The 20,128-nt window shown below is 40.0% G+C and overlaps 2 protein-coding genes across 2 annotated transcripts; both read right to left on the bottom strand.

The window, feature by feature from the left end:
- Positions 1–60: 60 nt before the first annotated feature.
- Positions 61–6,075, bottom strand: LOC136428430 (RNA 3'-terminal phosphate cyclase-like protein). Its single transcript, XM_066417921.1, has 8 exons — positions 5,864–6,075; positions 5,469–5,540; positions 4,289–4,464; positions 3,750–3,946; positions 2,214–2,339; positions 1,540–1,699; positions 881–984; positions 61–483 (listed from the first exon to the last, which is right to left on the bottom strand). The coding sequence occupies exons 1-8, from the start codon at positions 6,006–6,008 to the stop codon at positions 324–326; spliced, it is 1,140 nt and encodes a 379-aa protein (XP_066274018.1). The 5' UTR covers positions 6,009–6,075; the 3' UTR covers positions 61–323.
- A 6,792-nt stretch (positions 6,076–12,867) lies between these two features.
- Positions 12,868–19,073, bottom strand: LOC136426966 (glutamate receptor ionotropic, delta-1-like). Its single transcript, XM_066415685.1, has 7 exons — positions 18,899–19,073; positions 17,579–17,839; positions 17,305–17,399; positions 16,849–17,006; positions 16,069–16,300; positions 14,019–14,165; positions 12,868–13,639 (listed from the first exon to the last, which is right to left on the bottom strand). Exons 1-7 carry the CDS (start codon positions 19,071–19,073, stop codon positions 13,481–13,483), a joined length of 1,227 nt encoding a protein of 408 aa, XP_066271782.1. The 3' UTR covers positions 12,868–13,480.
- Positions 19,074–20,128: the final 1,055 nt, after the last annotated feature.

Below are 20,128 nucleotides of genomic sequence, written 5' to 3'. Positions count from 1 at the left end.
TGCACAGAAAACACAAGTATTGTCTTGTAATATGGACATATTCTTTATTCAATATATCAAAAAAGTCTGAGTGTGAAAGGATCATATCATGATTTGATCCTAGTTAGCACTATTTACCTGCCTTCCTTACCTGACCCCCAGCTTGTAATACCCAAGCAAAAAAAAAAAAAAGATACAGGCATGTGCCAGGAGAGTGTCTGATTGGCTGACAGCTGTCCAGAGCTAATGCCCTGTAAGAACAGATTGCACACCAATGTACCTGGGTAGTACAAGCTACAGGCCTGGTAGGTGTGGATGCATATTACAAACAACCTAAGTGTGGACTATGAGGTTTTCTTGCTGAGATTTGTGTAGCCAACCCCAATACATGTTAACTGGATTTTGTCAGCCCCAGTGCACAATTCTGTATCATCGTCCGCTTTTAGAGTTTCTATTTTGAACATCACTTTGAAGAAATCTTGAAGATGCCGAAGAAACTGAATCCTGAAACATAAAAAAAATGGATTTTTGTTACTGTCAAATATTAGATACATCACACTAACAGACAAAACACTTTACACTATTCTGCAGGAATTCACAAAAATTACTGTAAATTCATTTATTTTTGAAGAAATTTGATTTCCAGTAGGCTTTTGTCTAATAAACAATACTGTCGCACAAAAACACATATTGCTGTCTCATGATTGAGCACTGGAGAGGCGCCAACAAAAACAAAACCGCCGCGAACATTTCAAGACGTGCAAAGTATAGTACCAAAGTGATAAGTTCAACACAGTAAGATATTGAAATAACATTATGTTTTCTTGTTGCAGTGAAGAAAACTCTAAACTTTGAAATCATGAGAGAGAATACAATATGCAGGGACACAGTAGATACTCACGTGTAAGGAGTAAGTGGTCCCAGAACAGCTTTGGACACATCCTGGTCCCCAAGAGCCATGAACAGCAGAGCTATAGACTGGTTCACAGAGTCTACACAGCCACCCTGCAGGGAATTGCAGTAAAGATTGTCGTTATAAAAGCTAAAGTAAAGTCCTTACATCATATGGTGTATCACCTATGGGGGAGTGGCCATCTCCATTTCAATAGCCACAAAGCTATGTAAGCACTACAGTTTTTCTACTACAAATGTACTTTTATTCCAGTACGTTCTAAGATCTTTTGCACTACATTACTAGTAAGTGATCGAAAGGTAATATCTATTACAGAAATGAAAAATATCTATATAATAATATAATTTATGTATTATATTACCAAATTTTTATCAATTACAAAAATGTACTGTAAAGACTGTGGTTAAGACAGTTTTGGTGCTATTTTTCTGCTACTTTCACAAGGAAACCATACTGGAGTCAGCTGACTGTGATGATGGCCAATACATCCAATCGGTGTGGCCTAAGTATTTTCAAATACTTAAAAGAATGCATAGATTGTTAGGAATATGTCTGAGAAGTTGTTGTATGTAATCCTTTGGAATGTAATCCTTTGGAAGCTTTGTTCTCAAAAACATTTCCAGTTCCGGTACCAATGGCAGACTCACCCTGTAGATCTCTTCCAAGAGGAGTTTGGAAGCCCCCCTGCCCAGGTCCTCTGGTACCGTGGGGTCACCGTCGGCACCCTTGGGTCGTGACACGGCCTCTGACCCCAACATGACCCCGGTGGTGGTTTCTGCCACAAGTGTCAGACCAAAACCTGGAGATCTGGGCACAAACACCAAGGAGGGACAATGAGAGATGCAGTCGCATTCGCCATACAAGTTTTCCTAATACGATTTACAACTATGCTTTGACAGAACTGACCATGGACAAGGATCTATGGCAACCTTCCACACTCTGTGATTAACCATTAGCACACTGAGGTAGCTGTTTGGCACCACATTCTCTATTGGTTACTGAGATAGGCAGCAGGAAGAAGGTTCACGGTGGGCACACAAAGTGCAATGCTGACAAAGAATCTGTATTGTTTGCTGTGTAATGACTCAGCAGTGGAGTGTTCACTGCAAAAACTGCCGACACGAAACCACTGCAGTAGTAAATCAAAAAGGGTTGGTAGGGGAGGCGCATCTGCCACCGGGTCTGATAATGTCATCAAGGCAATCTTCACTCATGGTGCTCCTGTACGTATGTTTGATTCCGAAAGGGGGGTGGGGGGCTGCACCTTCCCATAAATCTGCACATGCCAGGGTGCAAAGATATTTAGATTTCTAGTACTTACTTGCCCCCCTGTTGACCCTTGCGATGGTCTGTGTAGATGTAGATATCTGTCAGGCAACGGTTTAACACCCCTCTGGCAGACTCCACTATCCTGTTGGCTGTCTGTGGTGAGACTCTGGTAGCAAATCTAACAAATGTGTTAAGGTTAACAGATCTTTGTATCACAATTCTACATGACTTACCTCTAGGAATAACAAGTCAGTTTTTTACATAGGAGAAGTAAGTATGAGCTGTAGCCTTTATGTGTAATTACACCAGAATGAAGTTAGATCTACCTACAATGGGGTGTCACCCTACTTTTATCAATAAGTATCATGTATAGAGGGTTTGTAAATGTAGGTGGCTCTCTTCAAGCATGTAGATTGTGTACACAGGACCTCCGGGTTAACATCACATCTGAAGACTGTAACCCCTTCCAGTATCATGCTAGTCAGGTGAGTAACCACTGTGGAGATTCCACTTCTTGACTTGCAGGTCCAAAGGCAGTATTACTAACCCCTAGCCCAAGCACACTACAGTCTTCCTAAAACTTACAACCATGCAAATATTTTTTTAGAACTTCAGTTTAAAACCTATTGTAAGTTTACACTCATCTGTGCTTAACAAAACCTTTCAGTAAATGCACAGCTTCATTTTAGTTGATTATGTTTCGCCAACGTTTTTGTCAGGTTTCTTCTCCTTCTTCTCCTTCTTCTCCTTCTCCGTCCGTCGACCAAATTGGCTGAAATTTGGTATGCAGGTAGAGTAAGTGTATACCCCTGGACGCTTTTTTCATTTTTTGGATATAAGTTTTTAAAATGATTTTATCAAGGTTTTTTGGTCATTTTCAGACAAAAGTCGCACATTATGGCCTCCAGTGCCGTGGTGTTGAAACCTAAGGACCTGAAATTTGGTTTAGTTGTGCATTGGATATTTACCCAAAGGACCCCATTATTTTTTTTGGCATACACTACTTCAAAATGATTTTTTTTTTTTGCATTTTTTTGATGGAATTTTTGGTTATTTTGTGCACTGACAGGCCTGCGGGCGGATGACCTACTTTCCCCAGGAGCGCTCCTCATGGGACGTCACCGGAGCCCAGTTTGCTTGCCTGTGTTGTTTTTCTTCGTCTTCTGCCCAAATCCAAGTAGATGTGAGGTGGTAGCTCTACCAATGGTATTGCAGGAAGTTATATGTGCCTTGTACATGGTTCTGATGTTATATTTGAGATGTGGGTACCTTTAAGAAAGGTAAATACACCTGGCCATAAATTATGCTTATGAGGACCTCATTTGCATACTAGTAATCTATGCTGAAACTTGTATTTCCCTTACTGTAAAAGCTACGGATGTAATATTTGAGGTATAGGTACCCTTAGGAAAGGTATTGGCGAAACATGCTGTAATTGCTCAGGGGCAAATGACGGCCTTTCTAGTTAAATTCTTAGTTTCATATGTACCATATAAACATGTACTGTATAAGCTGAGATAAGTTACCAAGAAACGAAAAAAGAGCCCTTACTAGTAAGAGACCACACAAAGCTGTACATAAAGGATACGCCCATCCTCGGATCCGTTTGATCTTGCCGAAGTCGGTGATCTTGACGGGCCTGAGCTTGCGTGGGTTGGGGCAGGTAAAGATGACTTCCCCCCCTCCCTCGGGGGCGGCACCCCTCTTGGTGATCTTCAGGTCCAGATTGGCGATGAGTCCAAACTGCTGCAGCAGAGGCAGGCAGGTAGCTTTCAGGTAGTCCACCTGTAAGGTAAAGGTAAGGCCACTCAAACTTAATTTCATGGTTTTGAATTTGCTGCTTATTTTTTTCTGATTTGAAAAAAAAACAAAATCATGTAAACTTTCAGGGGATGAATCAAATGCTCATATTTTTCATCAACAATTGAAGAAAGTCCTTGCCTTCCTAGTTGCCACAGTTTTCACATTTACCAATGCATTTTCCAAGCAGAGGTTAGGCCATGGCTTTCTTTTTGTCAATTTTATCTTTTTACAAAATAAAATAGTAAAAGACGTCCAAAGCAAGCTGGAACCTAACCTCTGCTTGGAGAGTAATCAGTAATAAATAACATTGACAGAGAAACGTACGGAAACGTCCACTTGGTCGTTGGTGACTCCCCTGAGCGTGGCATGGAGTGGTTCCTTGGTGAAGGGAGCCAGACAGATCAGGGCCTCCAGGTAGTACCCGATGGCTCTCTGTTCATTACAGTCATGTTCTATCTTCCCACCATGCAGCAGGCCAGGCTGGTAGTACACAGTTGTACCTGGATATCATTAAAGATGTAACATGTGGTGTTAGTTAGTAAAATCAGCATAGACTCAGTCACTCACATATAACATAGACTAATACACATATGCAAGATACCAGACTTCTAGAGAGAAGATCTAGACCCTCACCGACACATGGATGTCTGCTAAGAGACAGAGTGAATAAAACATCAGAAAGTGCATCTAACTAAGTTTGGTATTAATCACTTGGAACACAACCCAGGGATAGAAGAACATTCCGAGATTCCGAGTCTTGGTATCACGTCTCTGAGTGGGATCAGAGACATGGATAGAATAAAGAAGTATACTTCACCAATGAATGTACTTCCACACAAAGACAACTGCAATAATGTCCGAAAGCCGAGGCTATTCCTGTGAATCCTGTTAATATGATTTTTTATGCTCCATCGACCTGCTTTCCTGTCGACAAGACTTTTTTAAACTATCGGCAGGATGTTCCTGTCAATAAGAATTTTTTGTGGTATTGACAGGATGTTCCTTTTGATAAGGCTGGTGAAAACACCTCATGATCCTTAAAAATTATGCTCATCTCCAAGTGAATAATATACTAAAGTGGGATACTAAGATGTACATTCCAACTGAGACAGCTACTGTACAAGGTTATGCTCAAATATAACATTATAACCTATTCCTACTTTTACACATCCCCATGTGTACAAATGTATAATATTAATAGTACAGTGTAAACACGTGGGGACGTGTAAAAGTGTAACAGTTGTAGGACTACTCGTAGCTAGGTTTGAAGGAATAAGCTAGTTCGGAGTTGCTACTACGCATGTGCCAAAGGTGAAGGCCCCCGGCTTGAAAACAGTGCTCGTCTCGACATTGTCTAGATTTGCATAACAACACCCTGCCAGGTTTAGTTCACGTCTCGGGGGCCTTCACCTTTGACACTGCACATGCGTAGTAACAACTCCGAACTAGCTTACTAGTATATATATCGGATTGAAAATTAAATTAAATTTTTAAATTAACTCACCTGTTTCATTGACCTCTATCCTGGATCCATTGGTGATTCTATCAAGAAGACGTATGAAGCTAGCCTCAAAATCTAGACGGAGAAAATATCAAAATTTGATATTTCACTGCAGACATAAAAGCCAAAGTTAGTTCACATACAGTACAGTACTTGGAAACTGCAAATTTATCAATATCCAGTGTTTACAAACATTTCGATTATCCACCAAAGTCTTTCCTTAGTAAATCGTTGCGTTCCTCAAAAAAATAAATGGCCCAAATAAGACATCTAATTTCATACTTAGCATATAGAAACTTATTGTTTTGAGTTGACACGTGCAAGCCGAGACACATGCATGCACATGACGAGAAAGAAGAAACAGTGTTATAACAAGAAAAATCATCGAAGATACGGACCTTGTACCCCAGGATTGGCATCCTTGCTTCTTATTTTCTTGATTTTCACGGGCCGGTTGGAAAGTGTTGCTAGAACAAGTCTCTGTCGTAGAAAATTGCACCCTTCGTATGTCAACACGTGAGAATTTGAACCGCTCGACGCCATCTTGATTTAACCTTTTTAGACTGTTCCACTAGCAAGAGGGGTGTATACTTTATATATATTGTAGTGAATGTATAAATCATTGATAATATCAAAGGTATTTTCCAAAATTAGATAAATTATATCTTCACTGATAAAATGGTATTCTTTTCTTACAAAAGTTGACAAATAGTCGTTATGTGATTTGTGTCTATATTATGCAATATAGCCACCAATACAAGTGGACTGACCCAGGTCAAGAGTGCGTTTTCTCAGGGGTTGGTGAGTTTTTTCGCCCCATAGGATTACATGTTATAATACGTGTTTTACATGGGCGCGTTCGTAGAGTCGTAATGAAGACATAGAAAATGTGCCAATGTTTTTTCATTCCATGTTGAGAACAGTTACCCTAGATATGTAAAAAAATTGACAACATTTTCACTACACACAATCTCTTTTGATAGCAATTACAATCTGCACTTGGCTACACCCCCAAAACTAGCCACTTTCCAGCTGTAAGCGCCGGACCGATTCACACACAATGCCCGGGCTGTGTACTTCCGACCTCGCGCGCGGCTGCCGAACTTTGCCTGCTCAATGATTTCTTCAGTTACAAACAAGCTGTCATCAGTTTGACGCTTGATATCACCTGGGCTAGCTAAAAGGAAATTTCCCACCGATATACTCATATAGACACACGTTCATGCAGCCGTTCAATTTTTGGGCCACGGATTCTTTTAGGGTACCCACTCGGAGTAATACAGAAATGAGGCCTTAACGTTACATGTAGCTAGCCTGGAATCCAAACCTATTAGGGACTGAACGGTATTTATCGGGGGGGGGGAGGGCCGGTCGTCCGGGGGGGAGGGCCTAGGAGAAAAATTTTGACCTGGGGGGAGGGCCAAGGAAAAAAAATTGGCAAGGGGGGAGGGCCTAGGAAAAAAAAATTGATCCCTTTCAGAATCTTCAAACACATATCTAAATGTCTAAAAATGGGCTCCGAGCCACTCAGAAAACCCCATGTTTTGCGCTTGTAGCTGAGCGCGCGCCGCTTCGCGGCGCATGTACAGATACATTGTCACAGTGGTAAGGTTAGAATAAGAAATGCGACGTCAGATATCTTGATATTTATGGTGGATAGATATAATACTAAAATATCCTTTTGATATATATTAATATATAGTATAAACGTGGCTTGCGACTCTATAAAAATCATGTGCAGAGCGGCGTTCTGCGCTGAGGGGATGAGTCGCTCAGCGCGACCTTTATGAACTGTACTACACTAGAGTTCCCAGAATATTTCCGTCAGGTTGATTGCCCAATAATAATCCAGCAATGTACTTTTGGAAATATCAAATCATACACTGTGACCATACAGCACCCATTAAAACGTTCCAAAGAATTCACGAAAGTTATTAATAAGGAATAAGGAAACCGGTACCGCGCGTTGTTTGAACGTGAGTGCCATCTTGAAAAAATATGACGGCCGAGAACATAAAACAAAACAGGTAATGGCCGGCCTAAATTAATGAAATGTAACTGACAAGATATTCTATGATAAGTCCTAAAAAAGCAAGAAAAATGACATTGAATTACAAAACAAAAATTGTGACTTCGTTTGACGCAATGCCATTACGTAGTGGCATCTCTAAGATAAAACATATTCAACGATCGTCACACAAACTTACTTGTTTTGTATTCACCTTTAATATTCACCTTGAAGCTCAGCCAGTAGGTACCCTATTACACATGAGGCATAAAGCTATACATAACACACAAGAACAGTTTAACGTTACGTGCGATTATAAACTTGGCTCGAAATAACGAAATTACCGCGGCGTCGAACGCCCTCCCCCTTTTGCGTCACGGCCACGGTTCGAATCTGATACCACAGTGCAAGCACCTCTCGTCCTGTATGTAAATGAAGAGGGCTCCAAAACGGTAAGTTCTATCAATTTAGTTTGATACACGTCAGATAAACTTGCGCTTGATAAGTTCTCGAGTGCCCCCTTGCACATGGTTCACTGCAAGCAAAAGCACAAATGTAGCAAACTTACATCCTGGGGCGGAGTTTGGCACGGTTACCATGGTGGCGGAGTAGTGGACAGCGGTGTGCCTTTGATCTCTTTAGAAGTTTTGCTGTGGGCGTGGCCGATAGAAAGGCAATGATCCAGGTTTCGCGGGCCTTTGCAGTGGGGCGGAGCTAAGATCACGAAACCGTATACATTGTCACATAGAGGCGTGCCGCGTGCGGCGGTTCTGGGACAGTGTTGGCGGACTTTTCCATGCTGTTTCTTCAGTCTTATCCAATTCCAGTGACTTCTGTAGTTGAAGATGGCAAATGTAGATGTACACAAAAAAATCTCGGACTATATTCAACGGCTACTTAAGCTTCGCAGGACTGTAGTAAGGTTTGAGTGCTGTGTTTCTCGGGTCAGTTCTTCAAAACGTACATTTGTAAACGAAGGGAGAGTGTGGTTTTGACAATGCTATTGGGTGAAAGTGCGATCAAAATTACGTGCTAGGTTTTCATGTGCTGCCGGCGGGCCCACTTTGCTCAAGGACAATTTGCCTCTGAAATTGCGTTAAATAGCGTTTCAGAGGGTTTGAATTTCTAAAATTTCCCGGGGAAGCATCCCCGGACCCCCTTTTTAATAGCGTCGTCAATCGGCGCTCACAGCGATCCACGCGGGACACCGTACTTTTGTAAGTTTCCCAAGGTAGGATTTTTTAAAAACCCGAATCAACATCTTTATATTGGGGAATATTAATTGACGTCCGGTCGCTGGGAATCAACTTTTCCGGGTAACGTTCTGTGTCATTTGACAAATTCTAGTAGCAACAGATGACGAGCCTAGAACTCGATATTGTTTACGTAATGTTAAAATGTCGTCCTGACGGTTAGCATTCTTGATGATCATGATAGAATATTTCTGAAGTTATGAACGTAAATTCAAATGTTTAAGATACTTAAATAGTCTCCGAACGCCGCTCAGGTCCCACAAGTTTGCAAAGCGCTATTAAATGCGGCCGTCGCGCGCCGCTAGAGCGGCGCAAATGACAAATCGGGTACAATTACTTTTGAGATTTCACTTAAATACAGGATCATACAGTGGTATCATCTATGAACAAAGGATGCATTAAGCATATTTTTAAACTTGGAACATGGGCTCCGAGCCATTCATTTTTTTTGCTTACGGGTGCCTAAGATTGAGTAGCATGGCAAACGAGAGGGAGATCGCTGGTGAGACCCATTGTAAAATACAACGCGAAGGACACTTCCAAACGGCGCGGTGGTTTTATTTCTCGCCGTATGAATATTTTTTCAATAGTTGATAGGAGGGGGGAGGGCCTAGGAGAATTTTTTTGGCTTGGGGGGAGGGCCTAGGAAAAAAATTTTGACCTGGGGGGAGGGCCTAGGAAATTTTTTTTAACCCGACCCTCTGACGACCGGCCCTCCCCCCCCCCGCTAAATAACGTACAGTCCCTTATAGCTCCCGAGTCTCTCTCCGCAAATTTGCGGAGAGAGATTCGGGAGCTATAATAGGTTTGGATTCCAGGCTAGACTACACATGATCAATTAGGCCCGCCGTGGCTCGTTAATGAAATCCGTCCCGTAGAATTTGACACCTGTCGTGGATACCCTTGATCCTAATGTATCATAATCAATGTTTAGAATTAACGGGACACATTTAGATAAATAGCAACTAGCCCTAGCTAAGGTTTCCTGGCTACTAATGATCAATTAGGCCCGCCGTGGCTCGTTAATTAAATCCGTCCCGTAAAATTTCATACTTGTCGTGGATACCCTGGATCCCAATGTTTCATAATAAATGTTTAGAATGAACGGAACATATTTAGAGGAATAGCAGTTAGCTCTAACATACGTTTAGCAGCCGATTTTTAAGCCGGTTTCCTGACTAATAATGATCAATTAGGCCCGCCGTGGCTCGTTAATTAAATCCGTCCCGTAGAATTTGATCCTTGTCATGGATACCCTGGATCACAATGTATCATAATCAATGTATAAAGTTAAATAATTAGAAACTAGGTGTACAATGAGTTTAGCAGCCGATTTCTATTTCGGTTTCCTGACTACGAATGGTCAATTAGGCCCGCCGTTGCGCGTTCTCTCTCTCTCTCTCTCTCTCTCTCTCTCTCTCTCTCTCTCTCTCTCTCTCTCTCTCTCTCTCTCTCTCTCTCTCTCTCTCTCTCTCTCTCTCTCTCTCTCTCTCTCTCTCTCTCTCTCTCTCTCTCTCTCTCTCTCTTCTCTCTCTCTCTCTCTCTTTATATATATATATATATATATATATATATATATATATATATGTAACTCTTGTCACGTATTAGAAGATCACTTGTCACTGATAACAATATCAACATTATGTATGTGTTTATTGTCGCTGATTACAACATCAATATCATTTATGTAACACTTGTCACTGATTAGAATTTCACTTGTCACTGATAACAATATCAATAGCATATATGTGATACTTGTCACTGATTACAATATCCACATCATTTATGTAACACTTCTCACTCATTACAACATCAATATCGACCATAGATCACTTTCTAATAATAACAACATCAATATCATTTATGTAACACTTGTCACTGATTACAACATCACTTGTCACTGACAACAATATCAATAGGCGGCCTATTTATATTGTTATAAGTGACAAGTGATGTTGTAATGAGTGACAAGTGTTACATAAATGTGTGTTGTCACTGATTACAACATCAAGATCATTTATGTAACACTTCTTACTGATTACAACATCAATATCGTCTATATAACGATTGTCACCGATAACAACATCAAAATCATTTATGTAACACTTGTCAATAATTATGATAGCAATATCATTTATGTAACACTTGTCACTCATTACAACATCAATATCATTTAACACTTATCACTGATTACAACATCACTTGTCACTGATTACAATATCGATAGCATATATGTGATACTTTCACTGATTACAACATCACGATCATTTATGTAACACTTCTCACTGATTACAACATCAATATCATTTATGTAATACTTGTCACTGATTACTGCATCAATATCATTCATTTAACATTTTTCACTGATTACAATATCAATACCATTTAATTGTGATACTTGTCACTGATTATCATATCAATACCATTTATGTGATACTTGTCACTGATTACAACATCAAGGTCATATATGTAACAGTTTTCACTGATTACAACATCAATATCGTCCATGTAACACTTTTCACTGATTAGTACATCAATATCATTTCTGTAACAATTGTCACCGATAACAACATCAATATCATTCATGTAACACTTGTCACTGATTATAACACCAATATCAGTTGAGTATTCTTAACAATAATCAAAAATAAGTAAAGGAAAACTTTTCCATTCTGTTGCTTCCATCTAAGTATATCTGCCCTCTGGTTGAAAATGGGTTAGAACCTAGACTGGAACAGATTAGATACAAATAAAGATCCATTTGAACTTGGCAAATCCTAGGCCATGTTGATTTGATTATATGCCATATGGATGGCACTCCTCTTAGAAAAAAAAAATGATTCGAGCGTGCGATTTTTTTTCTCTGGCTCAACATTTTATCAGGTGTGGATTTAAGTGTTTGCCGGACATTCTTTACTATCCCCTTTTTTGTGTGTCTTTAAGCAGGTTAGATACCAAAGTAAAATGTTTTCTGATTCGATCTCTTCTCAGATTCGGACCTTATCGTTGTCTATTAAATGACTGGTTCTGAATTATGGATTCCTGTCAACGGAATGAAAACATCTAATTTGAGAGTTAGCCCTCTCAGATACTAGGTCATGTTTTGCACCATGTGTTTTCGATCATGTCCTTTAAAAGAGGTCCCTTTACATTTTGACCACTGGGCATCATTATGATAATCAGCATGGATCAGACTCATATTTGGTTAATTATATTGATTACTCCCATGATATTTATTTCTAAAGTGTAACCTATATAATGACTTCCAGAATATCATAGTTGACTGTATAGTATAGATAGTAGTTTGGTGGACAGAGTTGTTTGGTAGGGGCATGTGTTGTTGTATAGTATAGATAGTAGTTTGGTGGACAGAGTTGTTTGGTAGGGGCAATCTCTGCCATGACGAGTCCTTGTGAATTTGTTTCAACGGGCTGAGGAGCTCACATGAGCTCACATCTCAGGATCATCTTATGATCATAGTATTATTATGATTATAGTATTTCAACTGATAGAACTGCTGTATGCTTTGAAAGGTGCAATTTCTATGCTCATCTGCTAACGATTAATAACAAGCCTACCTTTAGAACAATTCAAGATTTGCAACGTATGACCTACTTAATGGGACAGCCACACAGCAATGAAACAAGAAGCCCGGCCTAAGGTCCGCACTTCATAAAGTGTTTTCATAAGGTCAAAGACAGCCGAATTTGGTGATACCAAAATAATGTCAATTTTTTTTAGAAAATCATTCAACGTAAATATTACGAAAAAAACTACTGGAGGTATTGACATCAATTTCGATAGATATAATGTGCAATGTACACGTATGGTTTTAAAAGTCCACTACTTAAGAGGCTCTGTCTGTTAAAACCAAGCGTAAGGTGGCAAAAGTATAAAAAAAATTGAATTTCCTTAAATTTTGTGTGGTGGTAGGGCCTTGGCCCAATATTCTCATTCAAGAGCACAAATTTATTGATTTTTGGCACAGCTCTAGCTTACACTTTTTTCAAATATAATTTTAAAGAAAAAAGGGTTCTCAATGGGGCGGGCCACAGTGACCAAAAGACTTAGCTATTGTTCCCATTGTAGCAGAATTGCAACTACAGAATTGTAGGTGAAATAAACATATGCAACTTGGTGATTGAGATAAAAAGACTTTTCTATTAACTTTTTTATTCTACAAGAAACCTGTCTGGCACTTACAAAAGAAGTTTGTAACAGTTGACTGCTGGTTACCATGGCAATGGCCATCTTTGTTCTTAATGGTGGATTTTTACATTGCTGTAGGAGGAAAACATCCATAGCTTGGCTGTATATGTAAAGAAAATGAAACCTGATTTTTTATGTTATTTTTCTGTGAGCGAGGCAGAAACGGTGGCGAAATGTAGAGGAACGGGTCAGTTTTGGGACTGTATAAGCGGGATTACGATATTTGTTTCGCCCGGCATCAAATTGCGCCTAGATATGGTTACCGCCAACTGTTGTGTGTCGGCTGCAGTATGGTGACCTCCGCCGGGGGTCAAATTAAAGTACGAGCAGGCAAACTGTAGCTCTTTTTCACATATTTTGCATATTGTACCCCAAAGTCAAACATATTAGATTCTCGTAATTTCCTTGTGCACCCTGCTACAAATTTTCAGGCGTTGAACCTACTCACTTCGGGGTCCTTAACCATGTAAATCCCCATAGGCGAAAAACTGTGTTCTGCTACCTTAATGACGCGATCTTCAACGATCTGTCCCCATTTGCAAAGATCAAATTTCAGTAGAGCCCCCTGCCTTTTGGATGAAGATCTGCACCATGCCGCTATTGATAGCTCGCAGTAGTGCTTTTCCCAGTAGATTTTCATGTCGTTCAAGGTTCAAGGTTTCTTTTGATGGCTCCTGCTTGGTCAGGGAAAACTCTGCTTCCGACTGTGAATGTATAATAACATGGTGTTAAGATTAAAGAGTTAGAATAAAGATTTTTTCGTGAAGATTTAAAGATATCCAACATCTCTCTTGGTCTCTCTCTTTCTCTCTGTCTCTCTCTCCCTCTATATATATAGAGAGAGGGGGAGAGAGATAGATATAGGTTGATAAATAGAGAGAGAGAGAGAAAGAGAGAGAGAATATATCAAGTAATCTGACTACAAGCACCATTTCTACAAACTACAGCAAACCACTGCATCTAGTTCATAGGGATATTCTATTCTCCAATATTCTATATACTAATCTACTCAGTATTTCAACCACATTGGACACAGACAAAAACTATACTTTGCTTTCATTGGTTAATTTTGGCGTTTGTTACCTTACAGAAGCACGACAGAGGCCCACAACCACACGCCCCCTGTATGCCCACAGAGAACGTGTCGTGGTCACCTGGGGACCCAGGGGCAGAGAACGGATCGTGGTCGCCGGGGATCCCAGGGGCTCTGGACCGGCAGGCATCACCCATCTGGCAAAAAAACATGCAACGTGCTGGCTTGACAGGCATGCATTATGAATCATTGACATTGCAAGACGCAGCTGCACTACGTTTCAGCACATGCAGATGCAGAAACCAGTAAACGATGATGATAGCATATCACAATTTCGTTCCTGTGTGCAATGTAGCTATCAAACTATATTTTTTCTTTCTCCCTGATGCTACACAATGCATGAAACCGACTCATAGTGAAGCCCCTGACACACACTCAGGACCATCCCTCGACCCGGCAACTTCCAAACCAATACAAACTAGAGTTCCACGACCTCATACCTTCGCCAAATGATTTTAACCTTTATGACTGACGTATTAGGAGTGTTTCTCATCAATTATAAATCATACCAGGTGATTGTCTTAAAATATAACATGTCCAAAGTGTCAGCTTAACAAATTATGAGCTTAACAAAGAAGGTTATGCTCATATTTATCATCAATTATGCAAATGAGGCCCTTATTGATATAATTTGATTCAACGATGTTCACATTCACATAACTTCCCGATGCCACAAAAAAAGTATTAAATGTATGAAATTGCCGTCATTTGCCAGTGTGGAATAATACAAGTTACTCATTAAGTATGCAAATTAGACCCACATTTGCATATTTTCTATCTATTAACAGTCCTCTCTTCCTCAGTTACAATTTGAATAGTCATATCATGCATGGAACAAAGCGGATTTTTCAAGTTGCCTCATTAATTATGCAAATTAGAATCTGATTTGCATAATTATCGTCCAATCATACTAAGCATCACACAAGCTATCCATATACCAAAAATCATGACCATCCATCAAGGCCATCTTGTTATAGTATTTTCTCATTAATTATGAAAATGAGGTCTTCATTTGCATAGTTCATATCAATTAATATTTCTCTCTTCCTCAGTTACATATGTCACATGTTTCAGAGTCCTATCATGGAATTTGGCGGATGTGTAAACTTTCCTCATTGATTATGCAAATTAGATACTGATTTGCATAAGAAGTATCTAATCATGTACATCATCACTCAAGCTATCTACTTACCAAAAATCATTACGATCCATCAAGCCCTTCTTGAGTTATTCCCTTTCAAAGTCAGAAGCAAAACCTGCTCCTGCAGTTCCAAAAAAAGCCGCCAGGGGGCCCAAACCCGTACCACTTACCCTCTGTCCAAAGATCTATGTACCACTAAAAAATCAGTTCCATAGCATGTCCAGAACACGAGATATCAAAACAGGAAGTTCCGCTGCAGTACCGTAAGAAGCCGCTAGGGGGCCCAAAATCTTATCGTTTTCAGGTCTCATCAAAACCTACCAACATACCAAATATCAAAACAATCCATCAAGGCATTCTTGAGTTATGCTGGTCCACTACAGACAGACAAACAAACGCTACCCTCTGCATAACCTTCTCGGCGAAGGTAAAAAAAAACAGTTTGCAAGTAGCCCAGAATCTATTTCATTCTAGCCCCAGTTCACTCCTTTGGTCGCATTCAAACAGAACATGCATGGCTTTCCTGACTTTTCAACAACCATAGCCGGCTAGCGCAGACAATTTTTTAAAAGTCACATGGCCTGCAGCAAACATCGCCCCCAAGGTCCGACCACAGATGACCCTACTCACGACTAACTCCCATTCATTGTCTGAAGGAGGTCGGTGGACATAGTCGGCTATGTGTGACAGAACCTTGATGTTTTAGATACTAGCAATTTAAGGCATGATAAACTGGTTGAGTATGATATGTTGAATATGGTCGAAATAATCTACAGAGTAAGCAAAAATGTTGTTAAATTTATAACCAAAATGAATTATTTTCTATTAACCTTACGAGAGTTTGCGGTAATGCGTGCGTCATAAGACCAAAACAAACAAAGAAAGTAAAGTTTCTATACCATCTGTGTCTTTCGCTTGCAGCAGTGCATCCAAATGACCTCAATCGCCACATAGATGATCGGTAGCACTAATCCAGCGCCAATGATGATGAAGATTCCGTAAAAGCTGTCCAGTCCCAGTTGATCCGCATCCGTTCGTACTATATCCCTCCCGTCCAACGCGCAGCCAACTGTCGGCCACCAGACGTTACGAAACTTGTCTATCTTCCCCGCTTCTTTCAGCTTTAGGATACTGAAGATTACAAAGAGAAGAACAAACATCAATATAATCTTAAATCATTCATTCATTTATTATTTAGGCCATATACTGATTTGTTTATATGGATTACATCCTCTGGACACACCTAAACTGTTGCGAACGTGCGAAGAAAATCAAGCTGGGCAATAAAAAGTGCTGCCTGAACAAATGATTGAACATAATAATTCTTTGTTTTTGTTTTTTAGGATCTTTCTTTTTGACTTTGTAATTGAGTTTGACATTCTATGACATTAGTATCCGCTTTTTAAAGGCTTTTCTCCATTTTCGGCATATATTTACACATTTCACTTTTTGAAATATTTACAGTATGGTCACAAATGATGTTTTTTAAACGGATGAAATACATTCGAGTGCGAATTTCATGAAGAAACCGATTCAGCGTAGCCTTACGTGTATGAAAACTAGTGAAATAACTTCATTTTTCGTACGCCAATTTGATCGGTCATACACAATGTCTCCTCGAACACCGCAATTTCAGTGTTATACTGTATGTTACTAATACGTGACTGTAGGTAGCTTACACTAATGATAGCTTATGTGACAGCTTGCTCCTGTGCTTGGTTGCTAACCCATATCCAAGATGGCGGAAAGGCTTGCCGACCATCATCAGTTCACAGTTCTCGTCTGTCATGGTGAGGTACTCCAACATTGGCGTGTCATACATGAAGACAAACTCACCCTGCCAACGGAGAAAAAAATACATATTGCTATGAATCTAAGTGAAGCATGGTAATACTATAACATTTGGCTCGCACCTGAGGCGTCGCAAAAGCAACTGAAAGAAATGAGTGCATGATACGTATACATGTACGCAGGCTACCTCTACAACGCAACATCAATACTACATATATATCAACAACGTTTATTCGACACTCTTTGATGTGGGACTATTTCAGCCATAGGCAGTAATAATAGTAATACACGAGTAACCCGTCTGAACAACAGTTGGACATGCATTCTTGTTATGTTCTGTTCACCTTCTTTACTTGCTTTATCCCTTCCGGGACTTTGCTAACCATCGTTTCCTTTGTGTTCATGTAGTTCCACATCTGTCCATAGACTGTACCTGTGGCTGAATACACAACACAACATTTTTTGTCAGTCTGCGCCTCTGCGGCCCATACCATTATACTGCGTTGCCTTCCTGCTTCTCTATCCTCTATACTGTAGCCATTATCACGGACACACAGGCAAACACACATTCAAACAGACACACAGAAATCAAAACCTCCGTAGTAGATGATAACTTACTTTGTTGATCATGGAAGAAGGCGTGGGTGCTACCGCCCTTCGGGATGCCATATTCGATTTTTGTTTGCACGACCAGATCGTCCATGGATCTTATCGACTGCTCCTGTCTCTTGACCGTGAGGAAGGCCGTGAGGTTGGCGGTGTAGGTTGATATGACGATGAGGCCGAAAAGCCCCCAGGCGCCTGCTAAAATACGGTTCGGGGTTGACCTCGGCTGAGGCTGTACACCTGTAGGATATATCGATATGATCACCACATGCGCTTTTGGACCAGGTACAGAAAACAACCACAAAGACGTAGAGCATAAATAATGTCAGGACTTCAAATACTAACTTTGGTTCTAAAACTAGAAAGGTTCTGCTTCTAATCGTCTCATGGCGATGCTGAATATATAGGATGGGATGGGTTTACATGTTTTTAAAACAGGATGTTCAAAAGCATATGAAACATATATTTCTGAGTAATAGCTTTAATTATATAGTGAGAGAGCTTTGAAAAGAATAGTTATGACGTTACAATCTGCAATATTGTGGGCTTTATCTTCTACTTCACATATATTCGTGGTATGGTGATGGTACTTCTTTGTCATGACTTTGGAATTTTAAGAGGGTCTTCAATATTAGAAGTAGATTTAGACTGTTCCCTATTCAACACGCCAAGCGTTTTTCGAAGTTGGCTTGCAAACATTATGTTACTAAATAACTCGACGGAAAAATGGGTACCTCTAACGACCTGACATAACTGTGTGTTTGGATCCATGCGTAATTATTTCCTGCCCGTTTATAACGTTATACCAAAGTCAGACTAGACTTCCAGTTCTCCAAGTATCGCATTAAATCATTTTCGCCTAACATCCTGACGGGCTGCCACACCTGATCCACATCCTGACGGGAACTAAGAGTTCGGAGACCTCATATCTCCATAAACTATTCTGACTATGTAAATGGCTTCGATATTTACATAATTATGGCCCAATGGCATAGATATGCTATCTTCTGAAGCATGTCCCAGTCAACATATACAAAAAACAGAAGTTTTGCTACAGTACCAAGGTCAAACACCAGGGGAAAAAAATCCAACTTCATCTTCCCAAAACCTAGCCAGATACCAAATATCATAACAATACTCCAAGAAGTTATTCTAAAACTCATGCTTACTACATAGATCCGGAAACACAAACACACACGCGCATACACAGACACACCCAAAACAATGTCTCCATTTTTTTATGGAGATAAGATTTTAAACAAACACAGACACAAAGAAACACACCAACCGAATAATTGAAATACCAAGGTAATAAGATGTTTGTTTACTAACCTTTTCTCAGAAGTGACGCGTATGAAAACCAAGCGCTGTTTCTCAGGTCGAAATCGGCATCATTTTCGCGCCGTGATTGATCCACGAGATTCAACTTGACTCTGACGCGACTTAGGAGATTCAGCTCAACCGCTACGACGACGATGGAGGCCACGACACCGATCCAAACCGTCATTTTGAACGGTAGGAAGAACGCAAACAACTCTTGCATGTCTTCCTTTGGCCTGGACGATAAAAAAATAAAAATAAATATAGAGATAGTTATAGTCATACTTGGGTAGCACTGTATATTGTGTAACAGTGGCTGTGTACATATAGATAGAATACAACACGGTGTATTCCGTATCGCGAGGGTTGGATTGCCGGACGGCCGAAGGCCGGAGGGCGATGCGACCCGCGAGAGGGCCAGGACCGAGGTTTTTAAATTAGTTTATTCTTATAAGTTTGCATAAATTATAATAAGGAGTGCTTTTACACTTAAACCGTAGAAGAATCTACAATCACAAAAGAGGAAACGTTCTATGTGAAGAAAAGTAGCAATCGTATACAATGTCATATAGGTGGCAGACTATGACACATGATTTAATAATCACAATAACTATTCTTATTCAATAACATGTTTATGCTATAAATATGGTTTTATAATCGTTTCTATTGTTTTGTGAAGTAATAAGACACCGATACTGTTGAAATAAGCGGAGTATCATTGATCTTTAGAGGAAAATGCTGGTTCTTCTCGATGTTTGCATAAATTATGATAATGAGCATTTGTTATTGCCACCAGAACTTATAATAGATTATTGAAATAGTATATGCATACTGATTACAAATAGAACTACCAAAAATATGTTTATGAGCAAATCAGACCGGGGTTCGTTTGGACACCATGCGACCAGATTCGTCACAAAAATGTATCGGTCGGATGAGGGATTACGTGAGTAAAATGTAGTTGTTGTTTTTTCATTAGTCAAGCACAACGACTTAACGACAATGTGTGCAATGTGTAGGTATCAGAATGATAACACCAAATGGCATGCATTTGAGATGGAGGAAAAAATTCATATCATTTTACATTTTGATGTACTAAATTTTTGTCTCATTTAGAAAGGGATATTTCTCACTTTTTCATTATTAAGCCAGTTCCAAAGTCCATGTACCGGGATGTAAAGTCGACAACTTTCTCCCGTTTGGAACTGATGGTCATTGCAGCTAGAGCGATGTCAGCGCGCT

This window comes from Branchiostoma lanceolatum, chromosome 2 (genome assembly GCF_035083965.1).
Source record: "Branchiostoma lanceolatum isolate klBraLanc5 chromosome 2, klBraLanc5.hap2, whole genome shotgun sequence".
Lineage (NCBI taxonomy): Eukaryota > Metazoa > Chordata > Leptocardii > Amphioxiformes > Branchiostomatidae > Branchiostoma > Branchiostoma lanceolatum.
The sequence above is the reverse complement of the archived record's forward strand: the minus strand, read 5'-3'. Positions and strand labels throughout refer to the sequence as shown.